Here is a 14,928-nt window from a genome sequence, read left to right on the forward strand (position 1 = left end):
CAGCTTTTCGCCGGTTTAGCAGATGCGGCGCACACCAGTACACTGTATACAGTACAATGGCAGAGCGACAAGCGCCGGTCACATGCTGTCATGTGACCGGAGCATGTGACCCAGAAGTTGCGGCGCTGCCACTGTACTGGCGTGCTCCGCATCCGCCAAACTGGCGAAAAGCCGGATGTGTGAAACCGGGGTTATACCCTATTTCTACACGTATTCTATATCTAACCTTATTTCTAACCATATCCTAACCCTGTCCCGAACAGTAACCATTAAACTTGATAGCTTTAGTAAAGCAGGTTTGAGAATTTTATTTTTTAAAGTAGGTTACACTTTGTGAGGTTAAATATATATTTGTTGGGCTGAATGAAGCCCAACAAATATATTTTCACAAACATTAAGGATGGTACTTTTATTCTCTTAAATAAAACTGCATATAGAAGACATATATATATATATTTTTTAAGGCTGGCTCCACCCTCACTCCATAGCTCAGTGGTTAGTATTGTTGCTTTTCATTGCTTGGGTCCTGGGTTCGAATCCCACTTTTCTTCTTTGCTTCTCTGCAAAAAGATCAGTTTTAGTGATAAAGGTTTGAGAAATTAACATTTTTTATGGGCAACATTGTGTGAAGCAAAGCGTCACTGATAAAATATTTGGTTTTGCAGACATTAAGGATGGTAGTTTTAGTCAATGGAAAGAAAAATCAACCAATACAGAGGATTTATATATTATTTACACACATCTAACTTATTGACTCCATAGCTCAGTGGATAGAACTTTTAGAACTTTTGCTTTGGAGATTTTAGGTCCTGGGTTCGAATCCCATAAAGAACAGATGTAAAACTCCTCTTCTTCCTTTATCCGTATTTTTCTATATCATGTGTTAAAACATTTTACTTTGCAGAGATTAAGGATGGTAGCTTTATTTACTTGAAATAAGAAAATAAAAATAAAAATCAACGAATATAGAAGATTTATATGTTATTTACAAACAAGTGGCTCACTGATTCCACAGCTCAGTGGTTAGAACTTTTGCTTTGGAGCTTTTGGGTCCAAGGTTCGAATCCCACGATGATCAGAATTGACACTCCTTTTCTTCTTCCCTTTCCTGAAGGATTGAAGAAAATCTTCCAAAAGATCATGGTATTGAAATTTTTCATCTGTCGAATTTAATGTTAACTTCCCACATCGCTGACTTAATCTCAAAACTTGCATAATGGGTTTTGGGTTTCCAGATAGATAGAAAGTGCTAAGAAAAACCAAGCACCCATTCATCCCCTTCATCATTTTAGAGGTTTTTTTTTTGTTCAAGTCTATTTTTTTCAACTGCAGTAAGTGAACCCAAAATCATCAAAACTGCGCAAATTCAAAATGATGACGTTTTTTCAGCTAGAATCCCCAGAACCAGTCTACTGGGTTTGGGAGTGGCTTAGAAGCCTGATTGGGTAGGTTAATGCCGTCCTCTATTCACATGGGAACTTCTAGACCAATCCTGACCAGAAAACTCAGGTGAGGGTCAGAATATTAATTGAAAAGCCAACACCAAACCATCCAGAGAGCAGTCTACCTGGGTCTGCCAGAAAGGTAAGTCAGCTCCAGAGGAAATGCTCCTGAAGCCAGCCATGTGCTCCATGAGAACCCCTGAAAATGGTCCTCCTCAGCTTGGTGAGTAACATGGATTTTTAATTTTACTGTTAAAGCCTGATATTTAGGATATTTTACTTATTTGCTATGGGAATAAGGTGTTTTATGTTCCTATTTTCTTAAAAATGTGTATAATAAGCCCCAAAGTCTTGATCATTGATGGTGTATTTATATTGTTTTCTATGGATCTGAAACTCTCCAAATCCCTCACAACTTGAGGAGAATTTAGAGCATTTGTTTGCTAAAACTCACTGATTATACCTTTTACTACAACTATTACTACAAGAGCGTGGTGTATGCTTGTCTATATTGTAGGTCACATTTCACACAATGCGTAACCCCCAACATATGAGGGGTCCTATATCCAATGTGTATAGTGAAGGCATCACACACACACACTAAGACTTGTCTGCTGATCACGTGTAACTCAAAATTAGGAAAAAGTTTGCAAATGTTCCAGTTGGTCTCACCACAACTCACTGGGGTTTCAGTCATAAAAAGTGGTGAGGATGCAACAGGTCTATGTTGTGGGCTCCCTCTAGTGGTGAGGATGCAAAGGTCTATCTTGTGGCCTCCCTCTAGTGGGGAGGATGCAACAGGTCTATGTTGTGGCCTCCCTCTAGTGGGGAGGATGCAACAGGTCTATGTTGTGGGCTCCCTCTAGTGGGGAGGATGCAACAGGTCTATGTTGTGGGCTCCCTCTAGTGGGGAGGATGCAACAGGTCTATGTTGTGGGCTCCCTCTAGTGGGGAGGATGCAACAGGTCTATGTTGTGGGCTCCCTCTAGTGGGGAGGATGCAACAGGTCTATGTTGTGGGCTCCCTCTAGTGGGGAGGATGCAACAGGTCTATGTTGTGGGCTCCCTCTAGTGGGGAGGATGCAACAGGTCTATGTTGTGGGCTCCCTCTAGTGGGGAGGATGCAACAGGTCTATGTTGTGGGCTCCCTCTAGTGGGGAGGATGCAACAGGTCTATGTTGTGGGCTCCCTCTAGTGGGGAGGATGCAACAGGTCTATGTTGTGGGCTCCCTCTAGTGGGGAGGATGCAACAGGTCTATGTTGTGGGCTCCCTCTAGTGGGGAGGATGCAACAGGTCTATGTTGTGGGCTCCCTCTAGTGGGGAGGATGCAACAGGTCTATGTTGTGGGTTCCCTCTAGTGGGGAGGATGCAACAGGTCTATGTTGTGGGCTCCCTCTAGGGGGGAGGATGCAACAGGTCTATGTTGTGGGTGCCCTCTAGTGGGGAGGATGCAACAGGTCTATCTTGTGGGCTCCCACTAGTGGTGAGGATGCAACAGGTCTATCTTGTGGGCTCCCACTAGTGGTGAGGATGCAACAGGTGTATGCTGTGGGCTCCCTCTAGTGGGGAGGATGCAACAGGTCTATGTTGTGGGCTCCCTCTAGTGGTGAGGATGCAACAGGTCTATGTTGTGGGCTCCCTCTAGTGGGGAGGATGCAACAGGTCTATGCTGTGGGCTCCCTCTAACGATGAGCATGCAACAGGTCTATGTTGTGGGCTCCATCTAACGGCGAGGATGCAACAAGTCTATGTTGTGGGCGCCATCTAGTGGTGAGGATGCAACAGGTCTATGTTGTGGGCGCCATCTAGTGGTGAGGAAGCAACAAGGCTATGTTGTGGGCTCCCTCTAGTGTCGAAGACAAAAAGATTGGTCATGTTGAATTCCAACATGCACGATCCTTCCTTACCATGAAGCCCATCTTGCCTCTTTCTGTGCCACGTTGAAGGGGATGGCGTTAGATAAATGTTCCCTTCGGATGCCGCTCCACCTGGTCCTGAAATCGGTGACGGGACAGGCGGGCCGTACGTACTTGTCGTACACCACGTCCCCCTGGTAATTCACGATGCTGCACCGCGCTAGGGCGCTGTTGCGACCCTTAAACCCGGTGCCCACCATTTCACAGTCAATAGCAAGCACCTTGTGGCTAGGTGGCACCGCCGCGGCGGAGGGGAGGCCGCTTTCATACTCGCTGAGCAACAGGTTGCGGTGCGGTACGAGGGGCTTGGCGGGTTCCTTGGTGCCGCCCATAGCAGGGGAAGGGCGGTCTTTGGAGGGGGTGGGAGGACAGGGGCGGTTAGCGGCGCAGTTTATACCGATGCTTAACGTGCCCGGTTGGCACGGGGCGCCCACTGTTACGGTCCGGGATGATCCGTCCTGCTGCCTCCCCGGCCCATGACCCTCCGCCTGTACATTCGGCCGACTCCGGCCCCACGCGTTTCGCGTCTCTCCAGCTTTCTTATTGGGCAGCTGTTTTTGTTTGAGGAATCTGCGTTTCTCCAGATATTTCCGCCTTCTCAAGAACTGCTTGTGCTTTCGATTTCCTGATCCGATCTGCGCCATCGACAACCCGGAGGACACATCTATGTTGATAAACGTGTCAGCCATGATGGCTTCCCTCACCGACAATGTTACGTGTTTTTTTCCCTGCTTCATCCGACGGCGAGAAAGCGACATCACCTACAACACACAAGATACACGGTTACACATTAATGCTCGTACTGTAAAGAATCCTTTGTTGTTCTATACGTTGACCTGAGGACAGACTCTTAATATATGTATAATTCACAGATTTTCTCCTCGTAAACGAGCGCCGATCCCAAATATATTCATTTTTTATACATTTAATGGGGTTCAAGAAGATTTTTTTTAATTAACCCTACGCACATCTCATCAGTACATACACTAAGGGCCAATTGATTGCTATGGCAACAAAAGCGAGCACTTTCGTGCATCCATCCTGTTTAACGCATGTCACCATCAATCAGTACGGTGCTATTGTTCTATTACCACACAGCATAATACAAGGTACTGTAAAAAAATCACTATAAATCTTGGTTATTTGGGCCTCAAACCTGACAAAAGGATCAATAATAACAAGAATGACACAAATATATACAAAAAAGGTGGAAACTCGGCACACAACAGTCACTTCCGGCTCGACACCAGCGAGGAGGCCGCACGTGAGACCGCGAACTCTCCCGCACAGGAATCCGAATCTTTACCTCAGAGGTTCGGCCGCGCTGAGGGAAGAGGCCGAGGATGCGCAGGCCGTTACCGGGAGCGGAGCGCAGACGGGTAATGGATAGATAATGTACGGGAGGGGAGGACCGGACTTACCAGGCACACGAGACGTGGAGGCCTTCCGGGTGTAAACGTCACGTCCCACTAACCCACGGAGAGCCGGCCTCACATGGAGGAGTGTAAGTGCGGGGAGGGAGAGGCGCCATCTGCATAGTGACGAGCAGGGAGGGGCCCCTGCTGCCCGATATTAGCCGATATGGCCCCCACCAAAGTGTATTATTTGGCTTAGATAGTGTGAGGTGGTATCACACATATGCCCCCTCCATATTATAATCATTGTTATCAAATTCCTCCATCTTGGGGGTCAGTAATTACTATAAACAAGACACCATGTTGCTTTGATAAGTGCCATTACCACGCAATATCATGGGGTTTGTTTTAATTCTATAGAATCTTTTGCGTGACTGAAATTATCACTCTTCCGTTTTTTCCTTACAAAAACCGCAGCTTTGTCTTTATTTTTTTTACTACCTCATTTTGTTTACCACAGTATGTAGTGAAAATGGCTGCTCAGTCTATCGCAGGTGTACCAACATGGCGTCTCAGCCTACCTCAAGTGAACCAAGGTGGTGGCTCAGCCAACTGCAGTGTACCAATATGGCTGCTCAGCAGGTGTACCAAGATGGCGGCTCAGCCTACGGCAGGTGTACCAAGATGGCGGCTCAGCCTACGGCAGGTGTACCAAGATGGCGGCTCAGCCTACGGCAGGTGCACCGAGGTGGCGGCTGAGCCTACGGCAGGTGCACCGAGGTGGCGGCTGAGCCTACGGCAGGTGCACCGAGGTGGCGGCTGAGCCTACCGCAGGTGCACCGAGGTGGCGGCTGAGCCTACGGCAGGTGCACCGAGGTGGCGGCTGAGCCTACCGCAGGTGCACCGAGGTGGCGGCTGAGCCTACCGCAGGTGCACCGAGGTGGCGGCTGAGCCTACCGCAGGTGCACCGAGGTGGCGGCTGAGCCTACCGCAGGTGCACCGAGGTGGCGGCTGAGCCTACCGCAGGTGCACCGAGGTGGCGGCTGAGCCTACCGCAGGTGCACCGAGGTGGCGGCTGAGCCTACCGCAGGTGCACCGAGGTGGCGGCTGAGCCTACCGCAGGTGCACCGAGGTGGCGGCTGAGCCTACCGCAGGTGCACCGAGGTGGCGGCTGAGCCTACCGCAGGTGCACCGAGGTGGCGGCTGAGCCTACCGCAGGTGCACCGAGGTGGCGGCTGAGCCTACCGCAGGTGCACCGAGGTGGCGGCTGAGCCTACCGCAGGTGCACCGAGGTGGCGGCTGAGCCTATCGCAGGTGCACCGAGGTGGCGGCTGTGCCGATCGCAGGTGCACCGAGGTGGCGGCTGTGCCTATCGCAGGTGCACCGAGGTGGCGGCTGTGCCTATCGCAGGTGCACCGAGGTGGCGGCTGAGCCTATCGCAGGTGCACCGAGGTGGCGGCTCAGCCAAGGTGGCGGCTCAGCCTACCGCAGGCGCACCAAGGTGGCGGCTCAGCCTACCGCAGGCGCACCAAGGTGGCGGCTCAGCCTACCGCAGGCGCACCAAGGTGGCGGCTCAGCCTACCGCAGGCGCACCAAGGTGGCGGCTCAGCCTACCGCAGGCGCACCAAGGTGGCGGCTCAGCCAACGGCAGGTGCACCAAGGTGGCAGCTCAGCAAGTGTACTGAGGTGACGGCTCAGCCGACCGCAGGTGTACCAATATGGCTGCTTAGCCTATTGCAGGTGCGCCAATATAGCAACGGCCGTATCATTGTATCTTATCAGTGTCATAGGGGGCACATGTTTATGTCCCACATTATAGAAATAGATTCACAGCTCAGCAGACAGTATCACACAGCAGAGGATGAGATACATAGCTCAGCAGACAGTATCACACGGGATAGGATTAGATACACGGCTCAGCAGACAGTATCACACGGGATAGGATTAGATACACGGCTCAGCAGACAGTATCACACGGGATAGGATTAGATACACGGCTCAGCAGACAGTATCACACGGGATAGGATTAGATACACAGCTCAGCAGACAGTATCACACAGGATAGGATTAGATGCACGGCTCAGCAGACAGTATCACACGGGATAGGATTAGATACACGGCTCAGCAGACAGTATCACACAGGATAGGATTAGATGCACAGCTCAGCAGACAGTATCACACGGGATAGGATTAGATGCACAGCTCAGCAGTAGATGATAGGAGTTGTAGTCCTCTTTATTCTGACTTCTCCTCTTCTCCAGGATGTCTGGTGTCGGGGGACGGGTCAGGTCTCTGGAGCAGAACCAGCTCCTGGCAGGGGACATCGCTCGCGTCCTGTCTCTGTACGGCTTAATCACAGATTCGTACATAATTGTAAGTATTCCCACTGTCAGACCGGGAATATATAACACTGGGGAGGATTCTTTACAGAGGGCGTCCTCCTCCTGGGATCCGCTCCACAGCCTCTGGGCCTAGTGCCAGTCCATTACTGGTGCCGTCTGCACGGCTGTTGGAGCGGCGGCACTGGAGCCGGGAGTGATCCACGGGAGGGAAATCACTTGTTAAAATCTAGTCCTAAGCGGAGCTGATCTGATGCTGATCAGGGAATCTGATGGTCCTGGTGTGTAGTGGGAAATTTATTATCTTTTGTTTCTCCAGACCCCAGAGGATAATAACTGAGTAGAAAAATAACACACTTCATACTCTTCTGTCCCCTCCATGCTCTTCTGTCCCCTCCATGCTCTTCTGTCCCCTCCATGCTCTTCTGTCCCCTCCATGCTCTTCTGTCCCCTCCATGCTCTTCTGGCCCCTCCATGCTCTTCTGGCCCCTCCATGCTCTTCTGGCCCTCTCTTGTTTTGGTGCTTCAGGCTTTTCTTTTGTTTTCCATCTTCTCCACTCTTTGGTGCCTCTAGGCCTCAACATCATGGCATCACATAAGGCCCAGTCAGCGCCTGAGGGGACGAAAAGACTGAATCCCGAGGGAAGTAGGGTATTATACACAGGAGGCTTCACAGCACACTTTATATACCTGTCTGCTGCACACATTCACGACAGTGTTGCATGTACACTCAACCAAGCTACATTCAACACACACACGGCTCTGCTATATACACACAGCTGTGCTACAGTCACACACTGCTCTGCTACACACACATGATAACAGAGAGTGATAGAAAAAGGGTCTTAATTCCGCGCCAAGGACTCAATGGATCCAGGAAGAGATTAATGCTTCTAGGCTATGTGCGCACTAGACCGTTTTTCCCGCGGATTTACCCGCGGATTTGCCCCGGAAATTTCTTGAGAAATGTCTGTAATCTTTGTGCAGACATTTCCCATGAAATTCAATGAGAAAAAAAAATAGTTGTGCGCACTGTGCGGATTTTTCTCAAGAAAATTTCTTGAGAAAATTTTCTCGAGAAACTTTCTTGAGAAAATGTGCATGTCCATTAATTTCCGCAGGTACCTGCGGTATTCCGGGGGTATTCCGCAGGTAGCAATGATGTGCGGTATACCACCGGAATAGCCGCGATTTACCTGCGGTAATGCCCATCGCTGCCTGCGGTTTTGCAGGAAGCGATGTCATTATGCCAGGAAGAGGAGCAGAGTAAACACACGTCACACTCCCTGGACGCCGCACAGAAGCACTTCCGTGCGATCTCCAGGTGCCCGTGCAGTGTGTGTCCTGCTCCGGCCTCGCGGCTGCCTGCACTGCAGGGTGTCAGTGTCTGCCCGCAGTGTCAGCAGCCTGTCACGCTGCAGCGCAGGCAGACACTGACATCCTGCAGTGCTGGGAGCCGCGGGGATGACGATCGCTGCTGTCAGGAGGTGAGATCATTACCTGCTGTGACGATCTCCTGCCTCCTGACGTCACCGCGGTCACTGCTGTCTATGCCCGTCTCGCGAGCGGCCCGAGACTGTCACTAGCGGTGACGTCACGGGCTCTCGCGATAAGTCAGTGACAGCGCTGACGTCAGCAGTACAGGAGATGATCACAGAAGGTAATGATCTCATCTATGCTCCTGATGGCAGCGCTCGTCATCCCCTGCAGTGACCTGAGCTGACCTATTGATGTTAGCTCAGGTCACTGCATTGCTCTCCCAGCCAATGGGGAACATTCTGTTCTTCATTGACTGGGACAGCGACTATGGTATGGATCGCCGTGCCTCCCCCCCCCCCCCTTATTGGATTACGCCGGACGTGGAATTGATTGTGCTCTTTTCAATAAATTGGTTAAAGAGGGAATGTTTTGGGGAGTGTTTTTTCAAATAAAACTACTTTTGTTGTCTATTTTTTAATTATTACTGACTGGGTTGGTGATGTCGGGTATCTGATAGACGCCTGACCTCACCAACCCCAGGGCTTGATGCCAGGTGACATTACACATCTGGCATCAACCCCATATTTCTTTGTCGCTCTATTGGGAGACCCAGACAATTGGGTGTATAGGCTATGCCTCCGGAGGCCGCACAAAGTATTACACTCAAAAGAGTTAAGCCCCTCCCCTTCTGCCTATACACTCCCCGTGCTCCCACGGGCTCCTCAGTTTTTTGCTTTGTGCGAAGGAGGTCAGACACGCACAGCACAGCTCCACAGATTAGTCAGCAGCAGCTGCTGACTATGTCGGTTGGAAGAAAAGTGGGCCCATATAGGGCCCCCAGCATGCTCCCTTCTCACCCCACTCTTGTCGGCGGTGTTGTTAAGGTTGAGGTATCCATTGCGGGTACGGAGGCTGGAGCCCACATGCTGCTTTCCTTCCCCATCCCCCTCAGGGCTCTGGGTGAAGTGGGATCCTATCGGTCTCCAGGCACTGAGACCGTGCTTCATCCACAACTCCTGTGGAGACTGCTGGAGGAGCCGGGTATCGTTCAGGGACATGGCCCTGCTACTGGAAGGTACTCTGTATCCCTGTGGGGACCGCGCACGGCAACACCTCAGCTTTGCTGGGTGTGCTAGTGCACCGGGGACCGCGGCGCTGACCGGGTTCAACTGTGCCATTACACACTCAGCGTTGCTGAGTGTGTTTATATGTAGGGGCTACCGCGCTAACCGCCGCTGCCATGGGAAACTGCGGCGCGGCTGGGACTTGTAGTTCGCCGGGGACTTCGGCGCCGGCCGCGCTTTTACGGCGGCCAACGCTTATACTCGAGTCCCCGGCTTTCTTGCGGCCTAGTTCCTTTTCTCCCGCCCCCAGCCCTGACAGGCAGGGGAAGGGCGGGACGCTGCACGGAGAGCAGCACTGAGGGCTGGAGTATGATTTGCTTACTCCAACCCCCTCACTGTGCACAGTGTGAGCACCAGTTCCCGCACTCTCGGCCACGCCCACGGCTCCCTCCTCTCGTCAGGACGCCGCAGCTATTCCTGTCAGCTCCTCCGACGCTGCAGAGAGGGACCAACCCTGGGAGACCCAGACACTGTCTCTGGTGGCCTCACAACCGCTTTAGGCGGCTGGTAAGCAGCACCTGTGGTGCTAGCCCCATGGTGCTGTAGTGTATTCATACATTATTTGTTTGCAGTATATACTTTACACTGTATGAGCACAGTTCATTCTGGCTATATACCCTATTGTGTTAAGGGAGCATGGCGCCCACAAAAGGCACAGGCTTATTATGCTGCCTGCGCCGCTTGTACGACCCAGCTGCCGGCAGGTTCCATTGTCCCTCATTGTGTGCAATGTTCGGCCCCTGTGACACTTCTTCAGCCAGAGCCTCTGCTAAGAGGGGCCCAGGGGGAGCCACCTGTTGACAATGTCCAGGTGACGGGCACGGAGTTTGCAAACCTCTCTGAGACTATGGCTAAGATACTAGAAGCCTTGCAGTCCAGGCCGGTATCTCAGCGAAGGGACTCTGTTGATTCATTGTTCCCTGGCCCCCCTCAGTTGGACCAACAATGTCCTCCCGGGGTATCTCATACATCCCAGGCTGGGGGCTCTGACTTAGACCCCAGTCCCAGACCGACTAAGCGGGCTCGCTTAGAATTTCCCTCGACATCATATTGTTCAGGGTCTCAGCGGGGGGAATCTCTGGTTGATGATGCGGAGACGGCTGATCAGGATTCTGATCCTGAGGGCGCTCTCAATCTTAATACTCCAGACGGGGACGCCATAGTGAACGTTCTTATTGCGTCCATCAATCAAATGCTGGATATTTCTCCCTCAGCTCCTCCGGCGGAGGAGTCAGCTTCTTCCAGAATCACCATGCTTGGCCAGATAAGCGTTTTTCTAAGCGCCTTAAGGATACACGTTATCCTTTACCCCCTGACGTGGTTAAAGGTTGGACTCAGTGTCCCAAAGTGGATCCTCCAATCTCCAGACTGGCGGCTAGATCCATACTTGCAGTGGAAGATGGGGCCTCGCTCAAAGATGCCACTGACAGGCAGATGGAGCTCTGGTTGAAATCCATCTATGAAGCTATCGGCGCTTCTTTTGCCCCAGCATTCGCAGCCATATGGGCGCTACAAGCTATCTCAGCAAGCGCAAATTGAAGCAGCCACATGCACGGTCGCGCCACAAGTGGCATCCATTACCACACAAACCTCGGCAATTGCGTCTTACGCTATTAATGCTGTCCTGGACTCTGCGAGCCGTACGGCGGTTGCGGCCGCCAATTCGGTTGTACTCCGCAGGGCCTTGTGGCTACGGGAATGGAAGGCAAATTCTGCTTCCAAAAAGCGCTTAACCAGTTTGCCAATTTCTGGCGACAGGCTGTTTGGCGAGCGTTCTGGATGAAATCATCAAACAATCCAAGGGAAAGGATACATCCTTACCCCAGCCCAAACAGAACATACCCCAACAGAGGAGAGGGCAGTCGAGGTTTCGGTCCTTTCGGGGCGCGGGCATGTCCCAATTGTCCTCGTCCAAAAGGTCTCAGAAAGTACAAAGGAACTCTGAAGCATGGCGGTCTAAGTCACGTCCTAAAAAGACCACCGGAGGCGCCGCTAACAAAGCGGCTTCCTCATGACTTTCGACCTCCTCTAGTGGCATCCTCGGTCGGTGGCAGGCTCTCCCGCTTTTGCGACACCTGGCTGCCACAAATAAAAGACCGCTGGGTGAGAGTCATTCTGTCTCACGGTTACAGAAGGAGTGGTGGTCCCTGTTCCTCTTCAGCAACAGGGCCAAGGTTTTTACTCCAACTTGTTTGTGGTCCCAAAGAAGGACGGGTCTTTCCGTCCTGTCCTGGACCTGAAACTTCTCAACAAACACGTAAAGACCAGGCGGTTCCGGATGGAATCCCTCCGCTCCATCATCGCCTCAATGTCCCAAGGAGTTTTCCTTGCATCGATCGATATCAAGGATGCTTATCTCCACGTACCGATTGCCCCAGAGCACCAGCGCTTCTTGCGCTTCGCCATAGGAAACGAACACCTGCAGTTCGTAGCACTGCCGTTCGGCCTGGCAACAGCCCCACGGGTTTTCACCAAGGTTATGGCTACTGTAGTAGCGGTCCTCCACTCTCAGGGTCACTCGGTGATCCCTTACTTGGACGATCTGCTGATCAAGGCACCCTCTCAAGAGGCATGCCAACACAGCCTCGACGCTACTCTGGAGACTCTCCAGAGTTTCGGGTGGATCATCAATTTTCCAAAGTCAAATCTGACACCGGCCCAATCGCTGACATATCTTGGCATGGAGTTTCATACCCTCTCAGCGATAGTGAAGCTTCCACTGATCAAGCAGCGGTCACTACAGACAGGGGTACAATCTCTCCTTCAAGGCCAGTCACACCCCTTGAGGCGCCTCATGCACTTCCTGGGGAAGATGGTGGCAGCAATGGAGGCAGTTCCTTTCGCGCAGTTTCACCTGCGTCCTCTTCAATGGGACATCCTACGCAAATGGGACAGGAAGCCGACGTCCCTCGACAGGAACGTCTCCCTCTCTCAGGCGACCAAAGCTTCCCTTCGGTGGTGGCTTCTTCCCACTTCATTATCGAAAGGGAAATCCTTCCTACCCCCATCCTGGGAGGTGGTCACGACGGACGCGAGTCTGTCAGGGTGGGGAGCGGTTTTTCTCCACCACAGGGCTCAGGGTACGTGGACCCAGCAAGAGTCCTCGCTTCAGATCAATGTTCTGGAAATGCGGGCAGTGTATCTTACCCTGAAAGCGTTCCAGCAGTGGCTGGCAGGCAAGCAGATCAGAATTCAGTCAGACAATTCCACAGCGGTGGCATACATCAACCACCAAGGCGGCACATGCAGTCGGCAAGCCTTCCAGGAAGTCCGGCGGATTCTGCTGTGGGTGGAAGCCACGGCCTCCACCATCTCTGCAGTTCACATTCCAGGCGTGGAAAACTGGGAAGCAGATTATCTCAGTCGCCAGGGCATGGTCGCAGGGGATTGGTCCCTTCACCCGGACGTGTTTCAGGAGATCTGTTGCCGCTGGCACTGTTGCCCAGAGTGTTACGCAAGATCAGGGCCGACTGCCGCCGCGTCATCCTCGTCGCTCCAGACTGGCCGAGGCGGTCGTGGTACCCGGATCTGTGGCATCTCACGGTCGGCCAACCGTGGGCACTACCAGACCGACCAGACTTGCTATCTCAAGGGCCGTTTTTCCATCTGAATTCTGCGGCCCTCAACCTGACTGTGTGGCCATTGAGTCCTGGATCCTAGCGTCTTCAGGGTTATCTCAAGACGTCATTGCCACTATGAGACAAGCTAGGAAACCAACGTCCGCTAAGATCTACCACAGGACGTGAAAAATTTTCCTGTCGTGGTGCTCTGCTCAGGGTTTTTCTCCCTGGCCTTTTGCCTTGCCCACTTTTCTGTCCTTCCTTCAATCTGGACTGGAAAAGGGTTTGTCGCTCGGCTCCCTTAAGGGACAAGTCTCAGCGCTCTCTGTGTTTTTCCAGAAGCGTCTAGCCAGACTTCCACAGGTACGCACGTCCCTGCAGGGGGTTTGTCACATCGTCCCTCCCTACAAGCGCCGTTAGAACCCTGGGATCTGAACAGGGTGCTGATGGTTCTTCAGAAATCACCATTCGAGCCAATGAGGGATATTTCTCTCTCACGCCTTTCGCAGAAAGTGTTTTTTCTAGTAGCAGTTACTTCACTTCGGAGAGTGTCTGAGCTAGCAGCGCTTTCATGCAAAACCCCTTTTTTGGTGTTTCACCAGGACAAGGTGGTTCTGCGTCCGGTTCCGGAATTTCTCCCTAAGGTGGTATCCCCCTTTCATTTCAACCAGGATATCTCCTTACCTTCTTTTTGTCCTCATCCGGTTCACCAATGTGAAAAGGATTTGCACTTGTTAGATCTGGTGAGAGCACTCAGAATCTACATTTCTCGTACGGCGCCCCTGCGCCGCTCGGATGCACTCTTTGTCCTTGTCGCTGGCCAGCGTAAAGGGTCACAGGCTTCCAAATCAACCCTGGCTCGGTGGATCAAGGAGCCAATTCTCGAAGCTTACCGTTCGGCTGGGCTTCCGGTTCCCTCAGGGCTGAAGGCCCATTCTACCAGAGCCGTGGGCGCGTCCTGGGCTTTGAGGCACCAGGCTACGGCTCAGCAGGTGTGTCAGGCAGCTACCTGGTCGAGCCTGCACACTTTCACGAAGCACTATCAGGTGCATACCTATGCTTCGGCGGATGCCAGCCTAGGTAGACGAGTCCTTCAGGCGGCGGTTGCCCACCTGTAGGAAGAGGCCGTTTTACGGCTCTATTACGAGGTTTTACTTTACCCACCCAGGGACTGCTTTTGGACGTCCCAATTGTCTGGGTCTCCCAATAGAGCGACAAAGAAGAAGGGAATTTTGTTTACTTACCGTAAATTCCTTTTCTTCTAGCTCTAATTGGGAGACCCAGCACCCGCCCCTGTTTTTTTGTGTACACATGTTGAATGGTTTCAGTTCTCCGATATTCCTTCGGATTGAATTTACTTTAAACCAGTTGATAATTCTTTTTCCTCCTTCTTGCTTTTGCACCAAAACTGAGGAGCCCGTGGGAGCACGGGGAGTGTATAGGCAGAAGGGGAGGGGCTTAACTCTTTTGAGTGTAATACTTTGTGCGGCCTCCGGAGGCATAGCCTATACACCCAATTGTCTGGGTCTCCCAATTAGAGCTAGAAGAAAAGGAATTTACGGTAAGTAAACAAAATTCCCTTCATTACCCCGTTTGCCAACGCACCAGGGCGCGGGATGAGCTGGGGCAAAGCGCCAGGATTGGCACGTCTAATGGATGCGCCACTTCTGGGGCGGCTGCGGCCTGCTATTTTTAGGCTGGGGAGTGTCCGAT

General features: G+C 52.0%; 1 protein-coding gene across 2 annotated transcripts in view; it reads right to left on the reverse strand.

The window, feature by feature from the left end:
* Positions 1-279: 279 nt before the first annotated feature.
* The window catches only part of LOC142258178 (uncharacterized), a 45,915-nt gene continuing 31,266 nt past the window's right edge, over positions 280-14,928 (reverse strand). The window contains exons 3-4 of one of the 2 annotated variants that reach the window (XM_075330678.1): positions 3,350-4,119; positions 280-560 (exon numbers count right to left, since the gene is read on the reverse strand). In XM_075330678.1, the coding sequence (XP_075186793.1) occupies position 560; positions 3,350-4,119 (771 nt within the window). In that variant the 3' untranslated portion in view covers positions 280-559. Of the gene's footprint in view, positions 561-2,740; positions 4,120-14,928 lie in introns of those variants that run through there. The other variant, XM_075330677.1, reaches the window with a different exon arrangement.

This window comes from Anomaloglossus baeobatrachus, chromosome 12, assembly GCF_048569485.1.
Source record: "Anomaloglossus baeobatrachus isolate aAnoBae1 chromosome 12, aAnoBae1.hap1, whole genome shotgun sequence".
In the NCBI taxonomy this organism is placed as follows: Eukaryota; Metazoa; Chordata; class Amphibia; order Anura; family Aromobatidae; genus Anomaloglossus; species Anomaloglossus baeobatrachus.